Consider the following 14,937-nt stretch of genomic DNA (forward strand, 5'->3'; position numbering starts at 1 on the left):
ACGTCAATCATAAAACATACAAAATATCATAAAACCTGCACGTGTTACACGAAATGTGCATTAAATTTTGTAAACGTTTTATTGCAACAGAGGTAAAATCGCTATAAAATATTCCTGAATATTTTTGTATTAGTAGATAGTACGTAAAACAAACGTAAACTCTTACGTAATTTATACGTAAAATAATATTATATATCGATAATTAAGTATAAAAGTCCAGCTGTGATAATGTTGAAATTTTCTCTCTACAAAAATATTTAAAAAAAAGCATTTACATTAGTTTTACTTTTTTTTGTAAATAATAATAAATACGGACTACGTTGTAATTCATTACTAATTAAAAAATGCTCTTGAAGACATTTATCTATAAAATAGTTTGTTGAAAACAGTAACATCAGTATTAAGGTATTAAAAATCGCGATTTTAATAAACATGCTGCTCTCTTTACGTCATTACACCACTATTAAATTATTTTATATTTCTGATATATTTTATTATGTCGATATCAAAAAATATCTTTTTTATAAATAGTCATTTGGCTACGGAAACACTTGAACGTTACACTACGTAATTTGAAATAAGTCACAGTAATTTCCAACGTAAAAAAGAAAAAGAAATCAATATGAAAGCCGCGATAATTGTATTCGGACTTACGTTGATTGTCACAATTATTAGACCAATTACCGGCAAAGCTATGGCTTTTGCCGATCCAAGTGCTGAAGCCACTCCCGAGGCTTTTCCTGAGGCTACTGCCGAGGCTTTTCCCGAAGCTGTTGCTGAAGCAATGGCCGAAGCAATGGCCAAAGCTACGGCTGAAGCCATGGCCGAAGCTGCAGCTGAAGCTATGGCCATGGCTACGGCAGAGGCCACAGCCAAGGCTATGGCTGAACCTGGTTTTTAGAACGTTAAAGTATAACAGAAATATTTAAGGTAATACTACAAATGTTATTCTATTTATTGCCTTAAACTGATTTGCTGCAAAAGTTAAAAATATATTACCACCTATTTATATTTTAAAATAAAAAATAATTATGCGAACGTATAATAGAATTTTACGCAACTCAATGATCGAGTTGCGTTTAAATATTTATTTTATTTAATACATTGATTAAGAAATGTATATTTCTATTTTAGAGTAAAGTATAATAACCCAACGAGAGGCTTAGTCCATGCGGTATTAGATTATGGTATAAACAAAGTGTCGTCACGTTTTTTTTTTTTATTAAAACATCTTATAAATAATCGTTTTTCTGTATGGTTAAAATGTTTAATGTTATACTGGCAAAATAAATAATAAAAATAATAGCGAATTCCAAATTACGTTATTTTTTATTAATAATCAATTACTGTGATAATTTTGAAATTTTTTATGCACGTACTTAAAAATAATTTTTTAATACCTTTGACATTTTTAACAATATTATTTACGGATTATAGTAAATTTTTATATAATCCTTTTTCTAAAACACATTAATATTAAAAAAAAATTATTAAAGACATTTATCTATTAAGACAGAAACAACATTAATGAATATTATACTATTTTAATCAGTATACTGCTATCTTTTACGTTATTATACAACATGAAAACATTTTATATTTCTGATATATTTTATTATTTTGATACCTGGATAATTTTTTACTATAAATTGTTAGTTGGTTATGAAAATACTCAAATATTACACTAAGTAGCTTTAAGCAAAAGATCAATATGAAGACCGTAATTTTCTTATTCGGACTTGTGCTGATTGTCGCAATTATCAGCCCAATTAATTGCAAAGCTTCGGCTTTTGCCAGTCCAAACCCTGGAGCTATTGCCGAAGGTACTCCCGAGGCTAATGCTGAAGCAACGGCAGAAGCTGCAGCCGAAGCTGCAGCCGAAGCTGCAGCCGAGGCTGCAGCCGAGGCTATGGCTGAGGCTATAGCTGAGGCTATGGCTGAACCTAATCCTAGTGAGGCTAAGGTATAAAAAAATATTTGACGTAATACTACAAATTTTATTTTAGTTATTTACTTAACAGATTTAGTGCTTACGTTAAAAATACATTTTATTATCTATATTTAAAAATAAAAATAATGAAACAAATATATAATATAATTTTATGCAACCTGATTATCAAGTTACGCTTAATAATGTAAAGTATTTTATTTAATACAATTATTTAGAAATATATAATTATATTGTAGGAAAAAGTGAAAGGAGCAGCGAAAGATTTAGCCTTAGCAGTAATAGATTATGGTAAACATAAAGTGACGAAATGGTTTAACAAAAAAATGTCAAAAAAATCTTAAGATTTTAATTAATTTCTCTGTGTTTTTAACATGTCTAATATTATAATTGTAAAAATAAATATTTTTTGATTTGAAATAAATGTAATGGTGTATACCAAACATTACTCTATTTATTATTAATAACAAATTATTACAAGACTTTTAAAATGGTTTATCTACACATTATTACTGTTGAAATCCATATCGATGAAGATTGATATGTTTTACTAACATTTTAGTAAAACTACGATTTGTTTTACACGAATTCGAAACATTAAATTATTTTATATTGCGGACATATTTTACTGCTTTGATATCAGAAAAAATTTTTCTATAAATTGTTAGTCAGCTTTGAAAATACTTAGACGTTGCTTAATTTCAAAGAAAGCACAGTAACTTCAAGCTAAACGATCAAAATGAAGGCAACGATTTTCTTTTTTGCATTTGTGCTTATAGTCGCATTAATTAGTTCAATTAATGGTAATCCTGTGGCTTTGGCCAATGCACTTGCCGAAGCTACCGCTGAAGCTAATCCCGAAGCGAATGCTGCAGCTTTAGCTGAGGCTATGTCCATGGCTATAGCTGAACCTGTAGCTGGTAAAGAAAAGGTAAAACATTTCAGATATTACCAATTTAATGTCATATAGTTGATTAGATATTTATCTGTAAATTACGTGATGATACTTGATTAATAAATTTATTAAGAAGTGTATATTTGTATTATAGGACAAAGTTTTGACAGCGGCAAAAGATTTATGTCTAGCAATACTAGATTATGCTAAACATAAAATAGAAAAACATGTTTTTAAGGATCTTAAATGTTCACTTAAATAAAATTATGGTAAACCTTTAAATATATTTGGCGTTATATTTATACATAAAAATATTTCTTAAATTGAAATAAATATAATAGCAAATTAAAACAGTCTATTTATTATTAATAAGAAATTATTGTAACAATTTCTAAATAAATTACCTACACATTATTAAAATTACATTTTTTATACTTTAGTCCCTTTTTAATAATATTATTTACGGGTATAATAAATTTTTATACAATTTATTTTTTAAACATATATTTATTAAAAAAATTTTTTTTATATATATTTATCTATAAAACAATTTTAATCAACGTTGACAGAGATATTGTTCGATTTCGTCTTAATAAAACTGCGATTTTTTTTTTCGTGATTTTGCAATATTAAATTATTTTATATTTTTGATATATTTTATTGCGCTGGTATTAGGACTTTTTTCTATAAATTGTCAGTCAGCTTTGAAGTCACTTGAATGTTCCGTATTTTCAAACAAAGGAAAAGTAACTTGAACCGAAACGATCAAGATGAAGGCAGCATATTTCTTCTTTATATTTGCATTTGTTTTTACGTTAATTAGTTCAATTAATGGTGAACCTAGGGCTTTTGCTAGTCCTATTGCTGAAGCCACGGCTAAAGCTATGCCCATCGCATTAGCTAGAAATGCTGATCTTGGAGAGGTATAACATTGTATATGTATAACAAAATTAAAATATTGCAAATTTAATCTTATTAAATTGATTGTATAATTATTCATCTAAAAACTACGTGATAATAATCGATTAATAAATATAGTAACAAATGTATATTTGTATTACAGAAAAAAGTAATGATAGTGAGAGATAAATGCATGGGATGTTCACCAAGTTCAGTTTCATTAGATGAGATTTTTTTTAAAAAGTTGGGTACGATGTAAGTTTTCGGTGGATCAACACTGATTTTTTTTATTTAGGTGGCGTTTTTTTTTTTACGGACTGACATGGCACTTTTCTTTTAGATGTCGGTCTCTGTAGATCGACACTGTCAAACTTATTAATAAATAAATTAAAAAGTAATATATTAATTATAAAATTTGATAGAATATTATCTAGTATACGATTTTTTTTAAATAAAGTAAAACATCTTGCTTTTAAATTATGTCTTTACTGTTAAGTATTTTAAATACATTTTTTAATATTTTTTAGCTACCAATTTCCCATCGAATAAAATCTTGTTCTTATATTTCTTACGTTCATGGATTGACCAAATTGTATAAAGGGTAAAAAAAATCGAAATATATATAATAGCACATTAAAACTGTCTATTTATTATTAACAACGATAATTTTTCAATAATTTATACATTATTTAAAAAAAATTTTTAATAATTTAGTCCTTTTTTAATAATATTGTTTTTTAGATTATATTGTATTTTTATCTGACCCATTTTTTAAACACATAAATATTGGTAAAAACATTTTTAAAGAATAATATCTATAAAAACCAATTTAAAACAACGTTAACATAGATATTGCACAGATTTACTAGCGTTTTAATAAAACTGTAATTTTTTTACGTGATACTGGAACATTAAGTTATTTAATATTTTCGATATATTTTATTAGCGTTGGTATGAAGACAATTTTGTTCTATAAATTGTCAGTCAAATTTGAAAACATAGACGTAATTTCAAGCAAAGTATAGCAACTTAAAGTAAAAAGATTAAAATGAAGGGAATAATTTTCTTTTTCGTATTTGCGTTTATTGTCGCATTACTTAGTCCGATGACTTTCGCCAGTTCAATTGCCGAAGCTGCTGCTGAAGCTAAACCCGTGGCTTCGGCTGAACCTGTTGCTACCGTATTGGTATAACATTTAAATTATTACGATTTTATTTAATTAATTAAATATTTAATTTAAAGTTACGTAATAATAATCGATTAATAAATTTATTAAGAAGTATAAATTTGTATTGCAGCCCCGGAGATGCACAGGTTTTTGCCCATCCTGTTTATTTCCTTTTCTAAAGATAATTTTTGGCGAGTGTCAGCACTAACGCGTGGGTTCTCTGCAGACCGACAGAGACCTTTTCACTTAAACAGCATCAAGCTTGAATTACTGACATTGCATTTTACGGTTAGGTGTCAGTCCCCGTGTAAATCGATTCTATCAAACTTGTCAAATATAATTCGAAAATATAAAATTAATTACAGAACTTTGTACAATATCATTTTACATACGACCCACGACTTTCGTAAAACAATGTAAAACCTCTTGCTTTTAAATCATGGCTTTACTCAGTAAAGCAGTTAAGATACCATACAGTAAAGTTTACAGTATGGTATCTTAAATAAAATTTTCTATCTTTTAGCTACAGTTTTTTCATCGATTGAAACCTTTGTGTTTATACTTGTTACGTTCATGCATTGGCTGAATTGTGGTAAGGGTTAAAACACAATTGTTTCATCGAACGTGTTATCTTTTGTTAACGTTTTATATGACTTAGTTTGCGCATAACTCTTTCCGACTGAACGGGAAATATAGCGAAAATGATTCCGCATATGTTAAGAATATTAAATATTACATTTAATAAAATGTTCTTAAATTGAAATAAATATAATAGCAAATTAACACCATCTATTTAATAATAAAAGCGAATTAATGTGATAATTTTTAAATAATTTATACATTATTTAAAAAAACATTTTTAATACTTTAGTCCCTTTTTAATTGTATTATTTTTAGATTATATTACATTTTTATCTGATCGATTATTTTGAACAAATAAACATTAAAAAAATATTTTTAAAGACATCTATCTATAAAAAAAATGTAAAACATCGTCAACAATGATATTGTACAGATTTACTAGCGTTTTAATAAAACTGCAAAATTTTTACGTGATATTGGAACATTTAATAATTTAATATTTTTGATATTTTTTATTACATTAATATGAAGACAACTTTGTTCTATAAATTGTCAGTCATATTTGAAAACTTATACGTTACGTAATTTCAAGCAAAGTACAGCAGCTTGAAGTGAAAAGATCAAGATGAAGGGAGCAATTTTCTTCTTCGTATTTGCGTTTATTGTCGTATTAATTAGTCCAATGGCGTTTGCTGGTCCAGTTGCCAAAGCTGCTGCAGAAGCTAAACCCGAAGCAGTTGCTGAAGCCGCGGCTGAAGCTATGCCCGAGGCTTCGGCTAAACCTGTTGCTATCAAATGGGTATAACATTTAAAATATTAGGATTTCATTTAGTTATTTAAACATTTATTTTAAAGTTACGTAATAATAAACTATTAATAATTTTATTAAGAAGAGTACATTTATATTGCAGCCCGGGAGATGTACAAGCTTTTGCCCATCTTGCAAAAAATTTCCTCCTTTTCTAAAAATTTAGAGCAAGAGTTAACAACGCGTAACTTTTCTACAGCCTGACACTGACCTTTCCGTTCAAGAGATTTCGAGCCTTAAGGAGTGATATTGTATTTTTTGGTAAGATATTAATCTTCGTGTAGATTGATTCTATTAAACTTGTCAAATAAAATTCGAAAATATAAAATTAATTACAGAACTTTGTATAATATCATTTTGCATACAACTCACGATTTTCGTAAAACAATGTAAAACCTCTTGCTTTTAAATCATGGCTTTACTCAGTAAAGCAGTTAAGATACCATACAGTAAAGTTTACAGTATGGTATCTTAAATAAAATTTTCTATCTTTTAGCTACAGTTTTTTCATCGATTAAAACCTTTGTGTTTATACTTGTTACGTTCATGCATTGGCCGAATTGTGGTAAGGGTTGAAACACAATTGTTTCATCGAACGTGTTATCTTTTGTTAACGTTTTATATGACTTAGTTTGCGCATAATTCTTTCCGGCTGAACGGGAAATATAGCGAAAATGATTTCACATGGGTTAAGAATATTAAATATTATATTTAATAAAATGTTCTTAAATTGAAATAAATATAATAGCAAATTAACACCGTCTATTTAATAATAAAAGCAAATTAATGTGATAATTTTTAAATAATTCATACATTATTAAAAAAAACATTTTTAATACTTTAGTCCCTTTTTAATTGTATTATTTTTAGATTATATTACATTTTTATCTGAAATCATTATTTTAAACAAATAAACATTTAAAAAATATTTTTAAAGATATCTATCTATAAAAAAAAGTTTAAAACAACATTAACAAAGATATTGCTCAGATTTACTAGCGTTTTAATAAAACTGTAATTTTTTTACGTGATACTGGAACATTAAGTTATTTAATATTTTCGATATATTTTATTAACGTTGGTATGAAGACAATTTTGTTCTATAAATTGTCAGTCAGATTTAAAAACATAGATGTAATTTCAAGTAAAGTACAGCAATTTGAAGTGAAAAGATCAAGATGAAGGGAACAATTTTCTTTTTTGTATTTGCGTTCATTGTTACATTACTTAGTCCGATGGCTTTCGCCAGTTCAGTTGCCGAAGCTACTGCTGACGCTAAACCCGAAGCAGTTGCTGAAGCCGCGGCTGAAGCTAAGCCCGTGGCTTCGGCTGAATCTGTTGCTAGCATAATGGTATAACATTTAAATTATTACGATTTTATTTAATTAATTAAATATTTAATTTAAAGTTACATAGTAATAATCGATAAATACATTTATTAAGAAGTGTAAATTTATATTGCAGCCCCGATGCCCAATTGTTGGCCCAATCTGTGTATTGCCTCGTTTTCTAAATAATTAGGGCAAGAGTTAACAAACAACGCGTAAGTTTTCTGCAGTCCGACACTGACCTTTTCGTTTAAGAGGTTTCGAGCCTTAAAGAGTGACATTGCATTTTTTAGTTAGATGTCAATCTGTGTGTAGATCGATTTTATTAAACTTTTCAAATAAAATTCGAAAATTAATTACAGAACTTTGTATGATATCATTTTGTATACGACCCACGACTTTTGTAAAACAATGTAAAATTTTTTGTTTTTATATCATGACTTTACTGTATGATATCATAAATAAAATTTTTTATCTTTTAGCTACAGTTTTTCCATCAATTGAAACCTTTATGTTTATACTTCTTACGTTTATGCATTGGCTGAATTGTAGAAAGGGTTAAAACATAATTGTTTCATCGAACGTGTTATCTTTTGTTAATGTTTTATATGACTTAGCTCGCGCTCAACTCTCTCTGGCCGAACGGGAAGTATATCGAAAATGATTTCACACTTAACGTGTTAAGAATATTAAATGTTACATTTAATAAAATGTTCTTAAATTGAAATAAATATAATAGCAAATTAAAACCGTTTATTTATTAATAAAAACGAATTATTGTGATTATTTTCAAATAATCTATACATTATTAAAAAAAACATTTTTAATAATTTAGTCTTTTTTTAATAATATTATTTTTAGATTATATTATATTTTTATTGGATCCATTATTTTAAACAAATAAACAATTTAAAAAATATTTTTAAAGACATTTATCTATAAAAACCAGTTTAAAACAACGTCAACAAAGATATTGCACAGATTTACTAGCGTTTTAATAAAACTGCAAAATTTTACGTGATACTGGAACATTAAGTTATTTAATATTTTTGATATATTTTATTACATTGGTATTAAGACAATTTTGTTCTATAAATTGTCAGTCACATTTAGAAACTTACACGTTACGTAATTTCAAGCAAAGTACAGCAGCTTGAAGTGAAAAGATCAAGATGAAGGGAGCAATTTTCTTCTTCGTATTTGCATTTATTGTCGTATTAATTAGTCCAATGGCGTTCGCTAGTCCAGTTGCAGAAGCTAAACCCGAAGCAGTTGCTGAAGCCGCGGCTGAAGCTATGCCCGAGGCTTCGGCTAGACGTAAACCTTTTAAAGGGGTATAATATTTAAAATATTAGGATTTAATTTAGTTATTTGAACATTTATTTTAAAGTTACTTGATAATAATTTATTAAACAAATTATTAAGAAGTGTAAATTTATATTGCAGCCCAGGATATGCACAAGCTTTTGCCCATCCTGTAAAAAATTTCCTCCTTTTCTAAAAATTTAAGGCAAGAGTTAACAACGCGTAAATTTTCTACAGCTCGACACTGATCTTTCCGTTCAAGAGATTTCGAGCCTTGAGGAGTGATATTGTATTTTTTGGTTAGATATTAATCTGCCTGTAGATCGATTCTATTAAACTTGTCAAATAAAATTCGAAAATATAAAATTAATTACAGAACTTTGTATAATATCATTTTGCATACAACTCACGATTTTCGTAAAACAATGTAAAACCTCTTGCTTTTAAATCATGGATTTACTGTATGGTATCTTTTTTGGTATAGAATCTTTTTTGGTATGGTTTTTTAATTACTTTTACTGTATGCTAACTTAAATAAGATCATCCATTTTTTGGTCAGTGTTTTCTTATTGTTTTAAATTTTGTATTTATACTTTCTATTTTTATACATTGACCAAACTTAAAAAAAAAAAAGATTAAAACATTCTTGCCGCGTTGAGCATGTTATCTTCTACGTGACCCAGTTTGTGTTTAACTCTGCTGACCGAACGGAAAATATATCGAAGTTGGTTAGTTCCACACTCAACGTGTGAAGAATGTTAAATATTAAATATAACAAAATTCTCGTGAATATGTTAATATATTTGGCGTATATTTGTAAAAATAATACTTATTTTAAAGTTACTTTATAAAATTTACATGTCGACATTATGCATAGTAATAAAAATTGCAGTAACCATCTTTCGTGCGCCAATTTTTAAATCGTCACGCATCTCATTACGTTTTTATATACATATATTTTGTTGCAAACATAAAAATTAAAAGTGCACTTTCCTCTCAGATTTAATTTTCAATAAAATATAATTAGAGATTTTTATAATTACAATTTTGGAAACTTATTTTATGTGATTTTGTAATAAATAATAATTTTACAGAATATTTAGTAATTAAAAATTTGTTGAATATATTATTGTATAGGTTGTATTATTTCATTATAAATATGTTTAACGGAATTTATTTCATGCTTAATCACAATTTTTTCTTTTACAAATATTTATTGAGATATTAGCAGACAGCTGTACTTTCCATTTTCTGACTTTGTTTTGTGCACCAAAGCGGTCGCTGATTTGCTGAAATAAAAAAAAATAAAAAACAGAATTTGATAATTAACTTACTTTTTTTTTTTACAACGTGAAAAAAAAAGTTACTGTAATAACAATTATTGCATTAATGTTCTGTATAAGAAATAAGAGACACATATATGTATATTTTTTATACCACAGCTTCTCCAGGCTTATCACTCTGAGCATCAGCCATAATTCCGGGGCTTATAATTACGAAAATTGCAATTAGTAAGAGTATATATATAAACTTCATTATTGCAACTTTTGTTACTGAATTTGAAATTTGAATACTAATTTTGTCGCAATGTTTCGAATTTATACCTTAAACATCGTGGTTATATGAAATTTTATCGCAATATTTTCAATTTATATAGTAAAAACTCGTGATACCATAAACGTTTTAATATATTACAGTTATAAATTTTGTTTAAACATTGTATAAAATAAATTTTAATTTTTTAAAATAATATATTTCACGTAATATGTTTTAAATAAAGATTGTTTTTGAGATACCTTTGTCTGAAAATTCAAAAACGTATTTTTTAAATCATATAATATATTTTCAAATTTTTTTTTTAATGCTCTGAAATATTGATTAAGAGAAAAAAAGTATGGGAGAATCAAATAATAACAAAAATATTGTTAATGCTGTAAATTGCAGAATTTATAAAGTGTCATTAAAATTTTTATAATAATAAATTTGGAAATTTGTTATACGTGATCTTGTAATAAATAATAATGCTACAGAATATTTAGTAATTAGAAATTTATTATTTAAATTATTGTGTAGCTTGTCATATGTATTTAATTATAAATTTGTTTAACAGAATTTATTTCATGCCTAATCACTACTTTTTATTGTACAAATATTTATTGAAATATTAGATGACAATTGTATTTTTATACAAATTTTACATTATAACGTAATTAACCTTCGAACAGGCTCATGAACCATGACACGGCTTTAGATATTTGATCAAACAGGCCGATTTTCTGAAATACAAGAAAGAATTAAAAACATAAATTTATTTTTAATTTAATTCTTTTCTTACAACGTGAAAAAAAGTTATTGTAATAACAATTATTACATTAATATTTTGCATAACAAATAAAGGAGGCAATATATATTTTTTATACCTTAGCTTGACCAAATTTATCAGCCTCAGGATCAGGATCAGCCATAATGCCAGGACTTATAATTGCGACAATTGTAATTGCAATTAGTAAGAATATGTATGTAAACTTCATTGTTGCAACTTTTGTTACTAAATTTAAAATTTGAATGCTAATCTTGTCGCAATGTTTCGAATTTATATCTCAAGCATCGTGGTTATATGAAATATTATCGCGATACTTTCAATTTATACTGCAAGAACTCGTGATACCATAAACGTTCTAATACATATATTACAGTTGTAGATTTTGTTAAAACATTGTATAAAATAAACTTTGATTTGTGAAAAAAATATATCCCACATAATATGTTCTCAATAAAAATTGTTATTAAGATATATTTTTTGAAAATAAAAAAAAGCATTTTTTAAGTCTTATAATATATTTAAAATCTTTTTTTAATGCCCTGAAATATTGATTTGATTAAGAAAAATAAGTATGGAAAAATAAAGTAATAACATAAATACTGTGAATTAATTGCAGATTGTATTTGTGAAGTATAATTAGAAATTTTTATAGTAACAAGTTTTGAAATTAGTTTATGTGATCTTGCAATAAATAATAATGCTAAAAAATTGTTGAATATATTATTGTATAAATTGTTTTATTTAATTGTAAAGTTGTTGAACCAAATTAATTTTATGCCTAATTCACTACTTTTTGTTGTACAAATGTTTATTGAGACATTAAATTACAGTTGTATTTTTATCACAGATTTTATATCACAACGTACATAATTAACCCTTTAACTTATCGAAAATAAATTTCCAAACTCTGTCTATTTCACCGAAGATGCTGATTAACTGAAATACAAGAAAATAAAAAACAGTAATTAATTTCTAACTCTATTTTTTTTTCTTACAACGTAAAAAAGACTTATGTTATTGTAATAATAATTATCACATTTATATTTTGTATAACAAATAAAAGAGAGAAATATTTATTTTTTATACCGTAGCTTTGTTAACTTTAGGGTTAGCCATGATTCCGGGATTTATAATTGCAATAATTGCAACTAGTAAGAGTATGTACGTAAACTTCATCGCTGCAACTTATTTGTAACTAAATTTGAAATTTGAATGCTAGTCTTGTCGTAATGTCTTGAATTTATATCACAAGAATCGTGATTATATAAAATATTATCACGATACTTTCAATTCGTACTGCAAAAGCTCGTGATACCATAATCGTTTTAATATATTACAGTTTTAAATTTTGTAAAAACTTTATATAAAATTAATTTTTATTTCTTAACATGATATATCTCACGTGATATGATTTTAATAAAGATGTTATTGAGAAATCTTTTTCTGAAAATTACACAACGCGTTTTTTTAAGTCATATAATATATTAAAAAATTTATTTTAATGCCCTAAAATATTGAGTTGATTAAAAAAAGAAAAACCTACGGGAGAATCAAGTGGTAACATAGATACTGTAAATTAATTGCAGAATGTATTTGTTAAGTATAATTAAAAATTTTTATAGTAACAAGTTTGGAAATTAGTTTTATGTGATCTTGTAATAAATAATAATGCTACAGAATATTTAGTAATTAAAAACTTGTTGAATATATTATTTTATAGTTTTATTTAATTATAAAGTTTGTTTAACCAAATTTATTTTATGTTTAATTCACTACTTATTGTTGTACAAATATTTATTGAGATATTAAAAAGACAGTTATATTTTTGTCACAGATTTTTTAAAATTATAACGTACATAATTAACCCTCTAACTTATTGAGAATCCATTTCCAAACTTTGTCTACTTCATTAAAGATGGTGGTTTTCTAAAATACAAAAATTACAGTAATATGTTGTATAACAAATAAAAGAGACAAATTTATTTTTTTTTTATACCGTAGCCTCGTCAACTGTATCATCCGCAGGATTAGCCATGATTCCGGGACTTATAATTGCAATAATTGCAACTAATAACAGTATGTACGTAAACTTCATCGCTGCAACTTAATTGTTACTAAATTTGAAATTCAAATGCTAGTTTTGTTGTAATGTCTTGAATTTATATTTCAAGAGTCGTGGTTATATAAAATATTATCACGATACTTGCAATTCGCACTGCAAAAACTCGTGATACCATAAATATTCTAATATATTAAAGTTGAAAATTTTGTTAAAACTTTGTATAAAATAAATTTTTATTTGTGAAAATAGTACATCCCACGTGATATCTTTTCAATAAAGATATTAAGATATCTTCTGAAAATTAAAAAACGCGTTTTTTAAGTCGTGTAATATACTTTCAACTTTTTTTTAATGCTCTGAAATGTTGAATCTTTTCAACGTGGATTTGGTTAAGAAAAGGAAAAAGTACGGAAAAATTAATTAATAACATAGAAACCGTGATTTAATTGCAAAATTTATTTGTAAAGTATAATTAAAAATTTTTATGATAACAAGTTTAAAAATTTGTTTTTCGTGATAATATAAAAAATAATAATGCTACATAATATTTAGCAATTAAAAACTTGTTGAAAATATTACTATGTACATTGTTATATTTAATTATATAAATTTGTTTAATCATGTACAAATATGATTTATTGAGATATTAGATTGTATTTTTGTCACAGATTTTTTATCATACATAACATACAAAATTAACCCTTCATTTTATCCATAAGCCATGCCATGCCCTTGTCTATTTGATCAAAGATACCGATTTTCTGAAATACACAAAAATAAGAACCAGAAATTAATTTTTATATCTTTGTTATTTTATCTTACAACGTGAAAAAAAATTAGGTTATTGTAATAACAATTATCACATTAATATTTTCTATAACAAATAAAGGCGACAATATAAATCTTTTATACCTTAGCTTGTCCAAATTTATCAGCCTCAGGATCAGCCATGATTCCGGGACTTATAATTGCAACAATTGCAACTAATAACAGTATGTACGTAATCTTCATGGCTACAACTTAATTCGAAATTAGAATGGTAGTCTTCCCGTAATGTTTCAAACTTATACAAAAAAAATCGTGATTCCGTAAAACATTTTTCTAATATCTCAAAATTATACTGTAAAAAGTCGTGATACTATGCACATTATCAAACTTAAATTATAAAATTTATCAAAACATTACATAAAATAACGTCTGCATTGTAATATTTTATATCTAACTCTTTGGTTATTGTATTTTTTTTTTTATTATTTTCTTTTTTTTGAAATCTATTTTGCACATTAAGTGAAATAAAACCATATATTATACATATAACTTTGCATGTGTAAAATAAATTCACAATTAGGTTAAAGCAGAGTTACCATGTTTATTAATACATTTGCAAGATACATTTGAATATTTTATATTACAAAATATCGTGCTACCACCATAAACATTTAATTCACAAATATTTGAATTTTTTTAGCACTTACACGATTTTGTACGTCATGAAGTCTTTTTGAATATTTTACTATTGAATATAAAGTTAACAAAATTAAAACATAATAAATTTTATGCTGTCGATAAATTTTTTGATATCTTAATTATTATAATATAATATAATAGTATAATATAA

At 25.9% G+C, this 14,937-nt stretch overlaps 1 protein-coding gene and 1 long non-coding RNA gene across 3 annotated transcripts; one reads left to right on the forward strand and one right to left on the reverse strand.

Moving 5' to 3' along the window:
- The first annotated feature begins 225 nt into the window (after positions 1-225).
- Positions 226-9,312, forward strand: LOC139104403 (delta-myrmicitoxin-Mri1a-like). Its single transcript, XM_070659865.1, has 10 exons — positions 226-930; positions 1,135-1,963; positions 2,188-2,879; positions 2,998-3,766; positions 3,907-3,998; positions 4,271-4,929; positions 5,042-6,292; positions 6,405-7,653; positions 7,766-8,963; positions 9,076-9,312. The coding sequence occupies exons 2-3, from the start codon at positions 1,712-1,714 to the stop codon at positions 2,290-2,292; spliced, it is 357 nt and encodes a 118-aa protein (XP_070515966.1). The 5' UTR covers positions 226-930; positions 1,135-1,711; the 3' UTR covers positions 2,293-2,879; positions 2,998-3,766; positions 3,907-3,998; positions 4,271-4,929; positions 5,042-6,292; positions 6,405-7,653; positions 7,766-8,963; positions 9,076-9,312.
- A 1,656-nt stretch (positions 9,313-10,968) lies between these two features.
- Positions 10,969-14,732, reverse strand: LOC139104432 (uncharacterized). Of its 2 annotated transcripts, none has more exons than XR_011546030.1 (5): positions 14,232-14,732; positions 13,254-14,080; positions 13,114-13,183; positions 11,355-12,193; positions 10,969-11,210 (listed from the first exon to the last, which is right to left on the reverse strand). It is a non-coding gene; the product is annotated as an uncharacterized lncRNA (long non-coding RNA). The 2 variants fall into 2 exon arrangements; XR_011546029.1 differs by having other exon boundaries at positions 12,344-13,183.
- Between the last annotated feature and the right edge of the window lie 205 nt (positions 14,733-14,937).

Source organism: Cardiocondyla obscurior, linkage group LG01 (genome assembly GCF_019399895.1).
Source record: "Cardiocondyla obscurior isolate alpha-2009 linkage group LG01, Cobs3.1, whole genome shotgun sequence".
Classification (NCBI taxonomy): domain Eukaryota; kingdom Metazoa; phylum Arthropoda; class Insecta; order Hymenoptera; family Formicidae; genus Cardiocondyla; species Cardiocondyla obscurior.